The 19,933-nt window shown below is 40.6% G+C and overlaps 1 protein-coding gene across 1 annotated transcript; it reads right to left on the bottom strand.

Moving 5' to 3' along the window:
- Nucleotides 1-1,135: 1,135 nt before the first annotated feature.
- On the bottom strand, nt 1,136-18,605 carry KLHL7 (kelch like family member 7). Its single transcript, XM_053359744.1, has 11 exons — nt 18,083-18,605; nt 15,513-15,615; nt 13,567-13,660; nt 13,196-13,320; nt 12,312-12,487; nt 10,959-11,133; nt 7,756-7,898; nt 5,004-5,244; nt 3,287-3,488; nt 2,716-2,813; nt 1,136-1,917 (listed from the first exon to the last, which is right to left on the bottom strand). The coding sequence occupies exons 1-11, from the start codon at nt 18,200-18,202 to the stop codon at nt 1,634-1,636; spliced, it is 1,761 nt and encodes a 586-aa protein (XP_053215719.1). The 5' UTR covers nt 18,203-18,605; the 3' UTR covers nt 1,136-1,633.
- Between the last annotated feature and the right edge of the window lie 1,328 nt (nt 18,606-19,933).

Below are 19,933 nucleotides of genomic sequence, written 5' to 3'. Positions count from 1 at the left end.
ATCAATACATTATTTGTTAATACACAAAAACAGTCCAATAAAACTTGTTGCACCGAGTCCATTTACTAAGAACTGACAATGAATCAGTTTTGTCACACAATGTCTAGTTACGTAACAGGGATATATCTAGAATTAAGGAAAATGAGTTTTCATACTGGATGGTCCATATTTGGACTGATGGAAGTTAAATGTGCACTATATGGGAAGCCCCTTTAAAAACAAAGTTAAAACTAGCATCTGCTAGATTTAAGTTTCTTATTGATCAAATTATTCCATTTTTGGCAAAAGGTTTGAGGGGAGGGAAATACTTTAAAACATAATATAAAAAATGTGCTTCAGAATTTGTTTAAAGACCCAACATGAAAAAAATAGTCCTTTTAAATATTAGACTTGCATCACGCTGCAGGTATGTGTATCACTTTAACATAGTATTAAAGGCAGTATTACAAAGTATACAAAAATGTACTTTAAATAATATAGGATGTTCTCAACCTAAAGCACATATTATACCCCAAACATGTTTTTGCACAACTCCTAAGTCGTTCACTTTCTCACATGTAAGCTTATGTCAATCTTTTTACAGTACACACTATGCAGTTTCTGGAACTTCAGATGCATATTAAATCAGGCGTGTAAAAAATGGTATGAATTTTGATCTACCCCAATGAGAACAAGGAATTGGAAGGAACAGACACTCTAAACAAACTTATTTCCTGGGTTTTACTTCGGCTACTCTACAACTTATTAGACTGCAATTAGGGACAAAACCAATGAATGGAAATTGCCTGGATGGAATTGCCACTCCAACTATTCCTAACACCACATTTACTTTCTCCTGTAAATGAACAGCTGCCTTCTAGTATGCCTAGGTAGGACTCCTGTAGAGAGGTGAAGTATGTACCCTCATCTGCACAGTAAATATTTTAGGAAGTAGATGCACTAATGAAAAAACATCATATCCCATGCACATGGTGGACAGGACATAGTGGAAACATACCACAGGTTTGTGGCTTTGTACAGATGGCATTAAGAACATGGAGGAGGGAGTAATTGCCTATTGCCAGTCACCATTCCAGTTGCATGAAAGATGCTCATATAAGATATGCCCCTAGTTATCTGAGCCTGCTCAGTACCATAAATAGTTAGAAAGCACAATATGTTTCACTCAGTAACTGGATACCATCCTGTGGGGGACTTGCATTGAAGTAATGCAGTATCTCTCTTTGTAGAACAGATGTTTCAGCAGAACAGATGTTTGAGCAAAGTTACTCCAACTAATAGGGTTTGTTTCATTCATTTTTGCTACCTGAAGATTTTAATTATTTCAAACTCTGAAAAATGAAGGTTACTAAAAAATAATAATCTCTTGTTGGAATATTTCACAATATACTTAGACAGCAGAGTTTGTGGCAAAACTGCACAAATACATCTTAAGGAAACTTCATGTGTCTTCAATCTAGGGTTGTAGATTCTTGAGTTACTTCCAAAAAATAGAACTTTGACAAGCAAATCCACCTTATACACATAGTGGAGATAAAGTGAAGGATTTCATCCAAAAAATTTCTGTAGTACCGACATCTTGACAAGATGAAATTGAAATGCAGAAACATCATAAGTAGCAATCCTGAAATCTTCATGTTTCTAGTGTCTCCTCATTTGCTCCGCAAGTATCAACTACACAGATTAAACAGCTGGTCACTGGGAAAGCACGGACTTTAGAGTTGGCTATCCATTTATCAGTTTCAGTATTATATTCAAGGATGTGCCCCAAACGACCTACACCCTGAAAGCCTGCTAAGACATAAACTATGGAACCCACAGCAGCACATTTTACAGTCACACCTTTCCATGGCATGGGAGAGACCATCTTCCACTCATTCACTTTAATGTCATAATATTCCACATTGTCTAAGCCACCTTTAAAGAGAAGGGAAAACACACAGATAAGTATCAACCATGGTTTCTCAAACTTCAACATAGTGATCATTTGAGATACAGAAACCTTCCCAAGTGGAACTTCCTCTAGTATGGTGAAGTAAAAGCAATAGCAATAGCTGCAAGGATGGTTTGAAAATTTAGCATCTAAAATTATCTGGGACTTAATAACTGAGGAAAGGAAACAAAATCCAAGGTTTGAAAACAAGATCAAAGTTATCGCAGGGTGATAATTCCAAATTTACATTGTAATCCTAAATGTCTACTCAGAAGTAACTGCCATTGAATACAAGTCTCAATTTCCACTGCTTTAAGGAGAAAATATTTTAATTTTCTATATAAATGGTATTTAACCCTATGTATAGGACAATCCCAGTCATGATGGATATATGCTTTGTAGATGACTTTCATATATGGGAGAGTATGTAAAATTACAGTGTACTGGTAGACAAGTGTTTGTTTTAAAAAAATACTCTACATGTGATACCATTAACAGCAAAACTGCAGGTCTGGACAAGTCTGGTCAAACAGCAAATATCTCATATTCACTCTTCCAGTGAGGCATGACTGCAAGACTCCTTCCACTAAACACCCTAAAAAACATGCAGGGACACAGCTCACTCTGCCATTAAGCTGGTGGTCCAACAATCTTCACCAGTCAGTCGACTTGAAACTATCACATCCATCCAAAGCTGGCCAATTTTGAGAAGCTGTAGCTGGCACAATTATTGGTACATCTTACCTTTGGCACAGCAGATTTTAATAAAAAATATCAATTACCTAAGCCATTCTGTCCCCCAACGGCAAATATTTTGTCTTTCACAAACACAAGTCCATGATTTTTTCGGGCTTCAAGCATCGGACACAGCTCTGTCCACCTGAAAATATTTAAAGCATGTAATTTTAAAAACACGTTCACTCAGTTTCATACCATGAGCAGTTCTTTTTCCATCAAGTAAATACCATCAAGTAAATACCAAAATTGCAGAGAAGGTAATTTATAGTTAACATGATTTAGTTCCACTATTGCGAAAGCATGCCAGAGGAACTGTCAGTTAAAATGGAGCACAGATCTAAGCTAATTTTGGTTGCTTAAAAGCTCTTGCTCCTTATAAAAATACGTGACATAATAAACGGTAGAACAATATTAACAACAAACAAAATTCACAGCATCTGAAATATCTAAAAGGCTTTAAAACCTGATTTAAAAGTTTTAACTGCCCTCCTAATGCAAGCAGTGAAACAGCCTCACAAATCTGCCAGGGACAGGCACTCCAGAAGAAGTTGCATTTGTGTAATTGGCCTGTAGATGGTTAAACACACAATAAAATTGATTGAAATCAATACATACGTTTCTGTTGCTGGATCATAAACTTCACAGGAATTCAAGACTCTTCCAGAAACATTGTTTCCTAAACTTCCTCCACATACGTATATGAGACCATTTGCCTCTACCATCCCATGACTGCATCGCTGAGTCAGCATACTGGGCTTTGTGTGCCAACTTTCTGTTCTGGTATCATAGCATTCAAACAAATATAATGCAGAGTTTCCTTTAAATAAAGAGACAAGCAAACTGATTTAGAGAATATATGGAGATTCTATGAATTACATGCAACATTGCAATAAGGTCACTGTTGTAATTTGTCTTCTAGTGCAGCAGTTGAATGCTTCACATGACACTTCAAGCTGTACGGTTTTAAGGTTATGTTTTCCAAAACAAGGTACGTGATCCTATATACAAGCAACCTTCCTGTGATACTGATAAGCCTTTTAAAAAAATTCTTTTCTATGCCATCTGCATCCAAAATATATACAATTCAGGAAACAAAGTCTTCCTTTGCAGCAATAGCATAATCCACATGGAACTGCCCATTTGCTGATATCACTACTTGCAGTCCTGCTCTGAATGCCCTGGTATCAGAGATTAAGATAGGTGGATATCTGGTATACTCCTCTCTCAGTGCTGGTGCTCAGACTTTGCAACACCCTTTCCAGAGATGGTGACTTGGCATTCTCTGTCTTATCCTTTCAGCTCCAAGCCAGTTTTTTTCAGGCAAGCACTTAAGGAATGGAAGGAAGAGAATGAAGCAGCTCCTGCTTTACTGTTTAGCAGATGTTAAATCTATGAATGTGTTCTGTTTGGTATTTTAGATTTTGGCTATTCTATTTTTGTTGTTTGAATCTTTGTTACCTGCTCTGGCTTTCTTAGATAGAAAGACGCCACATAACAGAGCACTGGTGTTTTCCGTTTTGAACGTGAATAAATACCAAAAAGGTTGGAGACCTTCTCTCACAATCCTCTCAACATGGCAGCAAAGATAGAACCACAGAAGGAAGACAAACTCCCCATAGTGAGTGCAAACTGGCAAAACCATTAGGAAAGGTGGACTGAGCTTCACTTGCTGCAACAGTCCAATAGATCTGTACTAGAGATACACGTTATGAAGCAAGTTTGCCTCACAAAGCTAATGTGGGAAATGAATTTGCAGGGGAGAACTAGTGGGTATTTAATCTATCCCACACATGTTCATTATCCCCTGCAAATGCTCACTATCTACGATGTCCCAACTGTAGTATTTTCTGAGCTGTCCCACAAAAATACAAGTGGGAATAGGGTTGCAGCCTGGGGGTGAGGTAAACCATGAACTCTTGCTATCTGTACCAGTTGTACTGTAAGTTACAGATAAATGTCAGATATATACAGTACATTCATTTCCAGATTTAGGAGGCTAAATGAAGCTGATATGACAAATATCCCTTCTAAAAATACACTGTTGTATCCAATACCAGTCATATTAAGACTAGTCCTATTGAAATTCAGGGGCATGACTAACTTAGGTCCATTAATTTCAAAGAGTGTATTCAGAGTAGAACTTAGTTGGATACAGTTCACTGATTTTTTTGTTTTTTGCTCTATGTTTTAAGGCCCACATTGGATAAGATGGCTTCTGAGTTTTGTCAGTGAGTGCCATTTCTTTTCTAAAGTAAAATTCAATGACAACATTAGGGTGCCACACACAACTTCTACTTTACAGACCCACCAGCAGACCCTTCAAGTGTCTTACCTACTTCAGAACCACCAGATGTATATATTTTACCCTCTGCTGCACAAGCTGCAAGGCTATCCCGAGGTGTTGGAGGTCCCAGCTTGGAATACCAGCTGTCTTTCACAACATTGTAACAGTCCATTCGCTTTATAGGAAAAAGTTGGGAGCCGCCCAAAATATAAACCACGTTGTCCCAGAAAACACAAGCTGCATCCCTCCGCTTTTCAAAGGGACATCGGATGTCTGTCCAGCTGTAATCCTGTATGAGAAAAGATAGATGTTTGGGAGAGAATACTGCGCTGTGTAAATTCTTCAGAATTCTGAGACCATTGTTATTTATTTATTTGTCCAATGAAGCTGGTGTGGCATACATGGTTCTTCCCCCTGTCCATTTTACCCTCAAAATTACGTTGTGGGATAATTTAGGCTGACAGATAGTGACTCTCAAAGTCATAGAAGCTTTATAAAGAAGTAAGAACTTCAACTTGCATGCCCCTCGTCTTAGTCCAACACTCAAACCACTATGCTTTTATAAAAATAGACAGTACCTTGATAATAGTAGTACACCACATTTGTACGTTGGGAAGCGATGTGGAGAAGAGCCTGGAAAGCTGTCTGCTATCTAGCTCCTGGTATTCTCCGAGTGGCCTTTCCCAACCGTCACTACAAGGCTGATTCAGGAACCATTTTGCTCTGACAGGAGTTTTAGTTTTCACAATTTTTTTTCTCCCCTTGTAGCATGCCTTTGCTATTTCACTGCATAGCTTTCATTGATTTTAATGTTTTATGCAAACTGCTTTATGATGTCTGCCTGAAAAGTGGTGTACGGTATCTTAAATAAATAAATAAATGTGAGTTTACGGAACGGTGGAAAACTCGTTTGCATGTATTACAGTGGGTGTTGAAAAAAATGGGGCTTAGATCTAATAGGCCACTGTTACAGTCTTTACCACTGTTTTATTATAGGTGGAATCCTGTCTGCAGCGCACACACTGCTCAGACAACATCGTAATTATTGAAAACTTCCTTCACACCCGTTTGCAGAGATTAATTATGTTAATGTGTTATCTTCACATCTTCCTTACATTTGGGGCATCAACAATAATTAACTGGAGGATAGGGGTGGAGAGGAGGGCAAAAGTAACCAACTGAGAATCTGTTTTGAGAAACTCCTGGCTGTTATTAGTTGGCTTGATTTTAAAATTCAATAGATAAATGGAGTCAAGAAAGAGAACAGAACAATACAAAAAAGTGTTTAGAAGAAAATAGCAGATCTTAAGGAATAGAATCAGATAAAATAGAACTGGGGGAAATTTGTTGTCATGGCAACCAAGACTCATTCTCCATGCTACAAATGATATATAATGTACCTTCAATTGGTTTACCTGTAATAAACTACAAATGGTGCTGCAAAAAACACCAGCAGAGTCATCAGTAGGGTTGAAAATGTATACAAACACAGCCAAATTTGAGCAACTGGGATAAATTAATGGAAATTAATGCACATTCCAAGAACCAGATAGTTACAAAAAGCAGCAAAAAGCAGTAAGATCCTAGCTATATCACAGTCAAAGTACAACACAACACTACATTCTTTAAAACTGCTTTTTAATTGTAATTTTTTATTTTTAAAATTGTTTTTAACTGTTTTATGGGGTTATTCAGCTGTTTATGTTTATATTTTGTTTATGTATTTTGTGTTTTTATATTGTAATCTTGTGAACCGTGAGACCTGTGGGTATAGGGCGGTATATAAATTTAATTAATAATCATAATAATATTGCCTGAGCCGGCATACCTGTGTATCCCCTGTTGTATCAAAAACCTCAGGTATAAATAAGATGATCATCTAAACAAGATTCTATTTACCTGCACTATCTCAATGGGATGTTCATTCATGTGCTTTTCTCAATCTGGGTGCAATTAGTCACATGAAAATATATTTTAAAACAACTGATAGAGCATTTATCTGCCAATATGTTGAATTGCAGTGAGTAGGAAAAAACTGACATTTAAAAATATAGTCAATAATCATTATAGCTTTCTAGTCCAGCAACATCTTGCACTAGCAGAGGCTGACAGAACATCTTCAAAAGATAGCAAGCATAAGATGACAATTCAGTAACTCCCACCCCAATAGACATTGCTGAGGCACCACAGCAAGGATTCTGAAAGCCATGAAACAAGTAACTAATGCTCACTTTTAGGTTGTTCAAATAAGGGGGGCCTTCACTCCCACAAAGCATCCTTCTGACAGACTACTCCATTTGCTGAAATGATCACAAGAGGGGGATTTATTGGACTTGGAGGACATACTTCCTCTCAGACCAGTTTCCCCCATTTCCCCATGTGAGTTTTCATAGGATTCAAATTTGTTACTTTAATAATGATCAACTATTTGGGGATTTTAATTTATAAACGACTATACAAAATAGAAATCTATTTCTAGCAACAATGAAAGTCCATACGTAAGTGTAAGAAACATTAAAGTTGCCATAGAAACCTCAAAAACCTCAAAATAGCTCTGCACTACAGAAAGTTCCCTGTATCATCTTGCTATCCCTTATTACATTGTTCCTTACAACCTGTCCTCCCACAATTTAACAACAAAAACACTAGTTTTGTGAAATCTCACAAGTGCAAGAACAAACTAATTTTATATCTATTCTCATATCTATATCTGTAGTGATGAAACTGGTTATATAATGAAAGAGATGGTGATTTTTTTGGCTACACACTATCTGTTGAAATTCTGAAAGATCAGAGCTACCTTTGGATTAAAATACCGACATGACTGTGGCTGTGAACCACCAAACAAGGCAATGCGGTAATCGTGCTTTTTTCTTCGCGGGCGGGTGCCATCCACCAACTCTTCTCTGTCCTCTGGAGAAAGCAGATGGTATCTCATGCCACCTAAACCAGAAGGCATACACAATGATTCCATGTAATTCTAAGAGAAATCTCTGTTTCCAAAGCAAGGATAGACAAAAATTAAAGAGGAGGGGAAAAATAAAAGTCTGTTTTTAACCATTTTTCAAAAATCACATGCAACCTCTGAAATACAGAAAGGCTGCCACAAAAAAAATGATGAAGTGTCTTTAAAACATGTTTCTATAGTCACTGATATATATAAAGTACCTGTACAGTGAGACAAAATGATTACCATGGAATAAACCTATCGGAATATTATGCCACTGAGTATGTCATCAAATACACTGGGAAGAAACATCAACATCCAATATGTTTTAAATAATTAAAGCTTAGTATCTATAAAATATTTCTCACTACACCTAAACAAGAACACAGCTTAAAGGTTTTATACAATCTTTCCTTCTTTTTCTTTGTTTCTACTTAGCATATACTTGAGAAGCAGCCCAGATCTGCATTGAAGACACAGATGGTGGTGCGTAGGTTTACTGTTCTTCAACAGCTGAGAGAAATGTCATTACTCAGGCTATTTTTGTATAGATATTAATGTTCTTACCAATTATATCTGAAGCCTAAGAAATCTGAAACATACGAGCTGGTTTTAAAGGCATACTGATCCTTCCAATAACTATTCTTTTCAGGTATTAAGGTGGCCTTTGGTAATGAATAATCTGGTATCTTCTATTTTGCATCTTAAAGTGGGGCCCAGTTTATTGAAATAAGTTACTTTAGCGAAGAGGAGGGTGGGATGATTTGGTGGGCATGTTTTCCTGGGGTTAGGTGAAAGGTGGATGGATGCTGGCTAGCCACCAACCCATGGCTGCAGTAATCAACAGAAGGAAAGGGGGAAGGAAGATGTTGATTATACTTGTCTTTGTACAGGATTCCCAGGATCATTGCTGCCATCCCCCCACTCATCCAAATAGGACATGCGGGTCACAGAAAAATCCTAGAGCACTTTCTTCAACTTCACAACAACTATCAGACTTTTAGAAGACATTTGAAGGCAGCCCTATTTACGGAAGCTTTTAATGTTTGATGTATTAGAGGATTTTAATATTTTTTTGGAAGCCGCCCAGAGTGGCTGGGGAAGCCCAGCCAGATGGGCGGGGCACAAATAATAATAAATAACAACAACAACAACAACAATAATAATAATAATTATTATTATTACTCCAGCTGGAACAAAAAGTGCGCAAGGGCACAAAGACAAGCAAATGAACTTGAACTTGTAGCTGAGGGAATTCTACAACCAAGGTGCCAACACATAGACGGCCTTCTACTATTATTCAGTGGTTGGGAAAACTAGTCAGACCTTGGGAAATCTAAATTGATATAATGGGGAAAATGTGGTCCTCCAGATTCCCTGGTCCCAGACCATTTAGGGTTTAAAGGGCAAACAAAAGAATTCAATTACGCTCAAAAGCAAACTGAAAGATAGGTGAAGCCCTTTAAACACTGGAGGACTATGTTCACCGTAGTTGTTGGCATCTATCTCAGGAGACAATGGAGGAGTGTGCCCTTAGGGGTGAAGTCAAACCGTTGGAGAGGTACGATGTGTGCTGTGGCTGTAGAGACTGATGCAGGAGAGACATGTTTTGTTGCTGACTGACTGTCTCTGGGTACTCGATCATCTCCAAGGGATTTCCATGCTGGGGGATTGATATTGCCATCATTCATGTCATGTTTGCATACCACTTCATAACACAAGAGTTGGTCTGCCAATGGGCCTGGTGTCTGAAGCCAGCTCCCTGTAGAGCACGTCTTTGGGGATCCTGCCATCTTCCATTCTGTGGACATGACCAAGCCACTGAAGACTTTGAGACAGGAGTGCTGGGAATGTAGGCTTGGGAGAGCACATCCTTGTTTGAGATTCTGTCCTGTCATGTGATGCCCAAAATCTTCCTTATATAGCAAATGTGGAAGGCTTCTGGTGATTGTAAGCTGCCCACGACTCACTTCCATAAAGCAGTGTGCTCAACATGCAAGCTGGGCTGCCTGCTTCAATGGGTGCTTAGAGTTCAGAGTATCACTCGACAAGCACCAGGAAAACTACTGCGCCAGCAGAACTACTGTTATACAAATCAATGGTGCAATTGCACTCAGAAAAGGGCAACCGTGATCAAGGGGATAGAGCAACTCCCCTGGGAGCAGAGGTTGCAGCATTGGGGCCTCTTTAGTTTAGAGAGAAAGCAAGTAAAAGGTGACATAGAAGTGTATAAGATGAACCATGGTATGGGAAAAGTGGATGCAAATAAGTCCGTCCGTCCCCATCTCATAACACAAACTCATGGACAACCAATGAAGCTAAATACTGAGGATTCAGGACAGACAATAGTAGTTCTTTACACAGTACACTGTTATGCTATGGACTTCACTCCCACAGGAGGCAGTGATGGTGACCAATTTGGATGGCTTTAAATGATGGTTATTTATGGAGGATAAGGCTATCACTAACCACAAAGGCTATGGTCTGCCTCCACAATTGGAGGCAGTATGCTACTAGTTGCTGGAAACTGCAGGAGGGGACACTGCTCTTGTGCTCAGCTCCTGCTGTTAGGCTTCCCATAGGCATCTGGTTGGCCACTGTGAGAACAGGATGCTTGACTAGATGGGCAACTGGTCTGATCCAGCAGGCTCTTACAATTTTATGAAACTCTGAAGTGACCCATAACTGCTCGAAGCTGTCCCGTAACGACAAGGCATTTCCTTATTTTGGTATCCACTGTTCAAGGCTGTGACACACAAATGAGATTTTTGAAGGTGGAAGACTCTGAACCATGAAGCTCATATAGTCTGCAATTTATTAGACATAGTTCTAACTGCAGGAAATAGAATGCAGATATTAAGGGCTACTAGTCGGCTTTGATTCAGCTTCCTGGCACAGAGAGAACAGGGTTAATCCTACCTTTCTTTTGTATTTACATGCTAAAATGCATTTAAATGCATTTAAATTTAAAATGCATTTAAATGGATTTAAATTTAAATTTTCTTCTTAAAGAAAAACTTTACAAAGAGTTGAGACAACTTGGAAGATAAACTTACTTATAACCATTTTGAGGCACTCAGGGTTGTCCTGGATAAGTGGCTCAGCTTGTACTGTTTTACTGAGGAAATTCTTTGAAATTAAAGGAAACCTGACTTTAGCAAGAATGTCAACCATGTAAGGCTGACGGTTTGGCTCGTCATACTTCAGCCACCTGACGGCAGCATCATAAACCTAGAAATAAGAAAGAAAAATACATCTGTGTACTTATAGTAGCAGCCATCTATAGAACCAGGAAATTGATAGCTCAGCTGTTACAAAAAGGAAGTCTAACTTAGGATCTTCAAAGGGCTTTTAAAAATAATTACTTGCTATACCTTATATTGCCAGTTAGATGGGTTTAAGTCCCTCATTCAGGAATGGCTAAGAAGAAATCCCAAATTTAAAAGCTGCTTCTGATCTCCTGAGATAAAAAAATTCAAAGCCATGACTATTCAGAGTTGTGAAACAGCTGAACTAAGATAGACCAAGTTATTTTATGATAATTATTAAAAAGTGAACATGCATGTGTAAATTGGGAGTAAAATAACTCAGGGCTGTCACTTACCTGGAAAATAAAATTTTACTTCTAGCATATTTAAACCACTGAAACAATTTTTATGTCCCTGCACACTAAATGGGGATCCACCACACTGAAAGGATCTAACTTTGTTTCAGTGAAAAGTTTACACTTTCTTGAAGCACTTAGATAACGTGGAAAAATCCCAGATATAGTAGTAGCTATGCTATTACCTTTTGGTCCTTCATAGTAACTACTCTTAATGTTTTTAGAAAGAGTCGCTTCAACTGTCAAACATTACACCATGATATCCAAGAATGAGATAGAAAACCAACTACAAAACTGAGAAAACGCCACAAACAGCAAAAAGGAGGAAAAAATACCAGATGCCAGAAAGTCTCAATCTGTTTTGGAACAAATCTTTCCTTGAGGACACTTTTTAAACAGCTTTTCTCATAAAAAATATAGGATACTATAGTGACACCTACTTCAAGCACCTGATGTTCCAGCTTTTTTTCCTGCCAATAATTAATCAAATACTGATCCTTTAGTTTTGATGCAGTTAAACACTCCTATATTTGAGGCCCTTCTGTTTTTCACATGACAACTCCCCATGCCACTTTGAAGGCTACTCCATTACGTCATTTGACTTTGTGGGGAGATGAGACCTGAAAAGCTGGAGAATCTGGTTGGAAACTCATACAGGCACTAAAAGTTCTGCCAGCAATTATTTGCACTCCACTTTTGACAGGAAATGTTTCCACACAGATTGCATATTTACAGCAAGATAGCTAAAAACACAAACCCTTATTTCAGATTCAAGACTAAGATAGCTATGAAACTGGACCCTCACCTGATCTTCTGCTCTTACAGTTAGTGTGTCTTGATTCAGGAGATGTGTTACACGTTTAACATCTAGCTGCAGAAACTCGTCTGTCTTGTAAACCTCTGTGAAATGCTGGTGGATAAAGTCATCTGCAGTAGCCTTGAGCTCTGGGCAGTCAAGACACTCTGCTAACACACTTATACCTAGTGCAAGATAGTAAAAAATTATGAAAAGATGTTTAAAATTCATGAAAAAGCATATTGGTTGGAATTAAACTTTGTGCTCTTACGAATGTTACATCTGCACAAGTATTTCAGCTTGATAGATGGAACGCTCACTCTTGCCCCCGCCCTTTTGCTGTTCTGGGGGTTATCCCAATTCCCTCCAGCCTGTTTCAGGGCGGGTGTGGGAGAAGTAGAGGGGGGAAGCCCCCTTGCGCAGAGTTTCTGTTGACAGAGCAGAATGCTGCTCATTTCTTTTTTATGTGAAATATGTTATTAATAATTTAATATGTTTTTTTTCTCTTCAGTGGCAAAGGTAATGACCCAAATAGTTATCTTGAGAAGTAACATAATTGATGAAATCTATGAATTTGTTATGCACTAAGTACTAGAGAGAAAATGATGTCATGTTAGCAACTTGGAAGAAAGTCTTTAACAGTAGTCACATTCTACAGAAGACAATAGTTCAGTCTGGCTTATCTGAAAGCTAATCAGAGGTGGCAGGCACTGTAGCAGTACTATACGCATGACAAATACATTTTCAAACCATAAAACTTGTTTTCCAATAGAATAATACATGAAATGTATCATTAGCAAGACTGTCCTAAAAATGAAATAATAAGGACCCAAAGTGCCAATTCTGAAAAATATCAAGAGTTCTTAGAAACAATATAGAGTGAGCCATCTTACCAAGACAATTTGAAGCATCAACTTGCTCTTTTAAGAAGTCCACACACATTTTTTTCACAGGTTCAATTTGATATTGATTTGCAGCATCTAACAATGATTGGACATTGTTGCTGTTTACGGAAATTCTGAAAAAAGTAGCAACATTACTATGACCAAAACATTTTCAACAAGAACTGGGAACATGATAATACACATAGCTAGATTAAATTAGGATTTTCAACCACTAGAACAGCAACACAGTATGTTACAGGCAGATACAGTAGTACCTGTTGAACAAATAATTAAAATAGCATTAATTCACTTAACAGCTTTTCTGGGCTTCACATGAAGCTATCTGATGGGCAGATATTAAGAGTTATAAATAAACCTACCTTGCAGTATAAGCAAACTCCACAAGCTGCTCAATAATATCTGGCTCTGCATCTTTTAACTCCACTTCGTAAGACTTTGATTCAATCATATTTGCTGCAATTAGATACATAACACCATCATCTAACCTGAACAACAATTCCACCCCTGCACCCACATCTCAAAGGACCTGCTGCTCTAATTTAAGGGGGGGGGGACAGTTGCAATGGAAGTTGTTAAGCGAACTTCAAGACAATTGCAGAGATCAGTTACAAAATGAGCAACAGAACCTAGAATTGACAAGCTGGTATCTAGATTTAAATGTATTAACAATTGTTTTCCTAATTACGTATTACTTATAGAAATCTTATTTACAGAAAAACAAGTACACTAAGAATAGGTGTATCAAGAACTTCTGGTCTCACAAAACTACATCCCAGTCTTACATACATTTCAACCCAGCTCAAGGTAGGAATGGGAACCTGTGGTCTTCCTGCTGGACAACTCCCATCATCCTTTTTACTATTGGCTGTGCCAGCTGAGGCTGATGGGAGACAGTCCAAGAACATCTGGAGGACTACAGGTTTCCCTATCCTTGATGTAAAAATTAAAAAAGAAAAAACAGACTAATCCTAGTCAAACTTTAGTTGCATTGCACTTAAGTCGCTACCATGGTATTCTCAAAGGAGACCAAGCTGTAGAACTCTACCTCTCTACAGGAAAATTCTCCAAAACATTTAATTAGAAAAGATGAATTAGTGTGGTATGAACGAGTTCTGACCTTAGAAACATTTGCACCTAAAGTCAGATAAAAAGAGGACACCTTTTCCTCTAGAGCCCATTTTTAAAGACATTTAAATATTAAGCTTGGAGGTCACAAATATGCCAGTCTCTCTGAAGCAGGTGTGTTTTTGGCAAGTCTTATTATATACTGACTGCAGGTGAGAAAGAGTTTTAGGAAGACAAGTGGAAAATCAGTGGCTCCACTGGTTCACAGGTAAGACATGGTAAGTCAGTGTGTGGCCTACTGTGACCACACATACATACTGGCTCCCACCAAGACCATGGGTGCTTTACTCCTCCCTAGACATTTTAGGTCAGTGCGGTGGCAGCTAAGCCATGTTCTTGCTAAGTGTGTTGTCTGATTCTGGGGCTGTTGTTAGCACCTGTCCTCAACCATCATGCGTGGTCAAAGCTTGTCCTTTGGCTACAAGTCATGATTGAGGAGAGACCTGAACTATGATCCAGGGGTTGGATGACACACTAAGCCAAATCTTGGTTTAGCTGCTGTACCAACATAAAAAGCCTAGGAAGAAGCAAAGTGGCTGCAATCGTCTTCTTGGGAGACAGTATATTCATGCTAAGCCATGGTTTGGCTTAAAGCTGTTCTCCTGCATGGTGCTACTAAACTGCACTTGGGCTGACAGTTGGTCCAGCAACAGAGATGAAAGACAAGGAAGAAATATCACTGTAAAGATAACTGGACAAGATTCAAGAGTTTCTACTTATATGTTATTAAACCAAATCTGCCTTTCTTTGCAGGCCTGCAATGTTATCAACTCAGTACATAAGCTTGTTGCCAAATGGTACCTTGAATCTACTGCAGGTTGCCGTTACCACAATGGAATGTCTTATCTGCCATGGGGTTGGACTAAATGACCCTCGGGGTCCCTTCCAACACTACAGTTCTATGATTTCAACTAATTGCTTGGCTGTAGCTTGCTCTTACAACAATACACTTGTCCCAGTATGCAAGAAGGAGAAACACACACAGTGGAAATTGTATTAATTATGGACTAAGGTAGAGGTTTTTTAATTGCGGTCGCCAACTTGGAGCCCAGAAATCTCCACATAGTCGCAATTGAACCTGTGCCCATAGCAAAATGCGTCTGGCTAATTTTGAACACTGTGGGTCAGTAGATGATGATGATGATTTAAACCAGTAGAAGTTCAGTAGCTGAAGACTTACTGGTAAACATCAAGTTAAAGAAGTGACTTGCTGAAGCAAGTACAACACGATGAGCTGGGATCTTCCTTTCCTGGACCATGAGAATGACATCACAGAGTGTTTTCTAGCACAAAAAAAGTCAAAATGATGACAAAACATGTAATATTTCACAATTTCAGAGAAATGTGTAGAAAGTCTTATTTTTTTGCTAAATTAGTTACCTACAGAAATGTACAACAAACACTATGGAAGACAAAATCACCATTTTTCAAAGGAGCTCAAGGCAGTGTATGCGATTCTTCCTCTCCTCATTTAATCCTCACAACAACCCTGTGAAGTAGGTGAGGCTGAGAGGCAATGACTGGCCCAAGTTCATCCATTGAGCTTCATAGTGGCGGGAATTCAAACTCTGGTCTTGTAACTGAATTACATTTACAATATGAACAATTACAATTTTGCTGCTCTTCAGCTCCAAGTATGTGAGATTTTTGCATACAGTTTGGCAAACCCTACATTGTAAAGCTATGCCTATCTACTCAGAAATAATTCTTAGTTAGTTTAATAGGGCTTACTTACAGGTAAGCATGTAGAAGATTGCAGGCTTAATACTGTAGCCAGCAACACATACTTAAAATAGCATTCGTTGTCCCAAATGCTTATGGGAGGTCTAAATAGAAACAACTTGAACATTTGCTTCTTTCTTTATTGTCATTTCCACAATAGACCAAAATAGCAGAGTGACTAATGTGTTAGTTAAGTAGCTTTTAAATGAGACCAGGTTCCTAAAAAGTACTCTCTGCGTATACTTTAATGGATGCACTCATTATTCTGTCCTAATTTAAAAGCTGCTGAACTAATTTCTAAAGGTAGAAAAAGTAGAAAAAGAAAGGCATTGACAATTATTTTTCTCTGTTGTGGAAATGATAATGAAGGAAACTTAATATTTTCCAGTTGTCTCCATTTAGACCTCCAACTATTTTGGAGAAAGACTACCATTTAAGTGTTTATAGTTGCTAGAATATTAGCCAATGTGTGTAGCATTTTTAACTCAAAATATAGATAAGCACCTCAAGGTGACTGAACAAGAGCAAAGCTGTTACTGAGCTAAAATATGTTAATGATTTTAAAATTGGTACAGTGGCAGTTCTAGCAAGTAATGACAATACAAATCATCACTAAAGCAGATTATGAAGAAAATTGGTTGCATTCAACTCAGTTTAGACCCATTGAAATTAATGTCCATTACTTAGGATTAATTGTAATAGGTCTACTCTGAGCAAAAGGTGAATACAAGCCACAGGTTAGCAAGGCAAATATTAAGCCTCATAGATCAGTAGACTGGTACTACCCAAACACATCTGTTAAGTACACGATTGAACTAGCAGTTTTCACCCCAGTTTCATAAGTCATACACTAGTCATCTTCACTGAGCACACGACTAACTTGTACCTTCTGGAAGGGGGCTGATGGTGAAGGTGTTACCTCCAACCACTATTTCCACTACAGCTTGCCAGCTGCAACCCCTACAGCCTGTTAACAATTGTTCTGGTAATAGCTTTCCTGCACAAAAAGATAGCTATTAACTCCTATGCCAGGCATAGGCAAACTCGGCCCTCCAGATGTTTTGGGACTACAACTCCCATCATCCCTGGCCACTGGTCCTGTTAGCTAGGGATGATGGGAGTTGTAGTCCCAAAACATCTGGAGGGTTGAGTTTGCCTATGCCTGTCCTATGCTGTGGTGATCACCTTTCTGTATCTCTAGAATACTATCCACTTGGGTGACATATGCTAGAGATAAAGGAAGATGAATCTGAATTAGGTTTACACATTTGCCAGGGAACAGAAGTTGGGAATATTCTCATTTTTCCCCAGTGCATCCTTGTGGGTGGAACAACAAAGAATTACACCAGATAAATGAGCAAAGAATGCAACCAGATGGTCTTGGCTTCACATCAACTCCTCTGTGTACCAGAGATCCATTGCAGCATGGTAGTGCCCAAATATAAGGGACTGCACTACAAAACCCGATGCTGCTCGTTCAAATCTTGCCTCTGACAGGAACTCATCAAGTAGTCAAGTTACAAGAAAGGAGATTCTTTCTAAACACACGGGAAAACTTTCCCGAGAGTAAGATCTGTCAGTGAAAGTCTCCCTCTGGAGGTTGTGGGCTTTCCTTGGAGAGGCTGGATGCCCATCTGTAACAGATGCTTTAGCTGAGATTCCTGCATTGCAGGGGGTGGGAGTAGATGATCCTTGGGGTCCCTTCCAACTCTACAATTCTAATTCTTAGGCAAGGCGTCATCCGTGAGCCTCGTCAGCCATCCCCCACCTGCAATATGGGAGTCCTTACTGGCCTACTTTACAGGGCTGTAGTAAATAGCAACAAAACAATGCCAAGCACTTTGTGTTAGCCGTGTGCCCCCTGCCATGGGTTTCTTCTCCTACAACAACTCCGGGTTCACAAATGCCCAGGTGCCAGGCTCGTGGTCAACACCATGGGGGGGGGGGGGGAGAGATAGAAACATGTTCCTATTGGACCCCACAGGTCAAGGAGCCCTAGGAGGCCGGTCACCCCACACCCCGCCTTACTTGCTTCCTCATGGTGTTCATGACCCCCATGAAGCTGGCCAGCAATTTGGCTTCTTCCCGGGCGGCGAGTTTCTTCTCCGTCTTCTTCTTGTTGCTCTTCTCCGACGCCGAGGCCGCCATGCTACCTTCCCCTTCCCTCGCCTCCCTCTCGCCGGCGACGAACCGAAGGCTTCCCCAACCGACGCCCGGTCATAAACGGCAGTCAGCCAGGCTCCAACGGCCAACGCGAAGCGGCAGCCCCGGCCTCGCTCTGCGGGAAAAAAAAGGGTCTCCCTCCGCCCAGCAGTTGCAGGCCCTCTTCCTACACCCCCAAATATAGGCTCCCCTGGCCAATCAGGAGGCAGCTCGCGGACTCGCTGTCCGCCAACACAAGTCCGCCCCTTCTCGGGAGCCGGCGAAGATTCAGCGGGTGGGAGAGGTAAACAAAGAAGGAGCCGGCGCGCCGTGACGTCACGCCGAAGCGCACGACCTGCCCGAGACAATGAGAGCGGGGGACGTGAGGAGGTGGAGAGTTGTGGGTAGGCGCCAGGTGCGCATGTGTGGATGTGGGCAGGTTGGTCCCTGAATCGTGTCAAAGCAGCTCGAGTCTTCCCGAGGAGGGTGGGTGGCTCAGTCGCCCGGTATAGAAACAGGATTGTAGAGATACGCCTCTTTCGTAAAGGAGGTGGCTCGGCAGAACACAGGAAAAGCACTGGCCCGTCTGTGGTGTGCGCTGCCTGCCTCAGGCTCCGCTCCGTTGTCCCCGTAGATGGTGCTGTGGGTTAAACCACAGAGCCTAGGACTTGCAGATCAGAAGGTCGGCAGTTCGAATCCCCGTGATGGGGTGAGCTCCCGTTGTTCGGTCCCTGCTCCTGCCAACCTAGCAGTTCGAAAGCACGTCAAAGTGCAAGTAGATAAATAGGTACCGCTCTGGCGGGAAGGTAAGTAGCGTTTCCGTGTGCTGCTCTGGTTCGCCAGAAGCGGCTTAGTCATGCTGGCCACATGACCCGGAAGCTGTATGCCGGCTCCCTTGGTCAATAAAGCGAGATGCGTGCCGCAACCCCAGAGTCAGCCACGACTGGACCTAATCGTCAGGGATCCCTTTACCTTTGCCTTAGATGGGAATGGCAGGGGTTGGAACCAGGACCATCTTCTTCAGCATGAGAAGTATGTGCAGATCATCTGAACGCATACAGTGATCCAGAAGTGGAGGAGGAGGAGGAAGGGCAACATCTATCCCCAGTAGGGGCTGAGCTGGGAGCAGAGGTTTAAAACTCCAACCACCCCAGCACCCTACTTTTATTCTTGGAGGGAGCAGGTGGCACTGTGGTCTAAACCACTGAGCCTCTTGGGCTTACCGATCAGATGGTCGGCGGTTTGAATCCACTTGACGGTGGTGACCTCCTGTTGCTCTGTCCCAGCTCCTGCCAACCTAGCAGTTTTAAAGCATGCCAGTGCAAGTAGATAAATAGGAACCACTGTGGCGGGAAGGTAAACGGCATTTCCGTGTGCTCTGGTTTCCGTCACGGTGTTCCATTGCGCCAGAAGCGGTTTAGTCATGCTGGCCACATGATCCGGAAAGCTGTCTGTGGAAAGCTCCCTTGACCTGAAGCAAGATGAGCGCTGCACCCCATAGTTGCCTTTGACTGGACTTAACTGTCCAGGGGTCTTTTATCTACAGTGGTACCTCAGGATGCGAACGGGATGCATTCAGGAGCCCCGTTCGCATACCGAACGGGATCCGTTCCAGAGCCCCGTTTGCATCCCGAATGGAACGCAAGACGCGACGGTGCGTCTGTGCGTGCGGCATTTCGCTGCTTCCGCACATGCACGTGACGTCATTTTGAGCGCATGCGTGAGCGGCGAAAACCG

Source organism: Podarcis raffonei, chromosome 12 (genome assembly GCF_027172205.1).
Source record: "Podarcis raffonei isolate rPodRaf1 chromosome 12, rPodRaf1.pri, whole genome shotgun sequence".
Lineage (NCBI taxonomy): Eukaryota > Metazoa > Chordata > Lepidosauria > Squamata > Lacertidae > Podarcis > Podarcis raffonei.
Note: the sequence above shows the minus strand (reverse complement) of the source record. Positions and strands in the feature narration are given on the sequence as shown.

Excerpts from the sequence above, each read along its gene's own strand:
- KLHL7 (XM_053359744.1), bottom strand. The coding sequence starts at position 18,202 with ATGGCGGCCTCGGCGTCGGAGAAGAGCAACAAGAAGAAGACGGAGAAG. Across the intron at positions 13,661-15,512 it reads CTTTAACTTGATGTTTACCA|CAAATATGATTGAATCAAAG; the intron begins GTAAGTCTTCAG and ends ATCTAATTGCAG. Across the intron at positions 1,918-2,715 it reads TGGGGGACAGAATGGCTTAG|GTGGCTTAGACAATGTGGAA; the intron begins GTAATTGATATT and ends TTCTCTTTAAAG.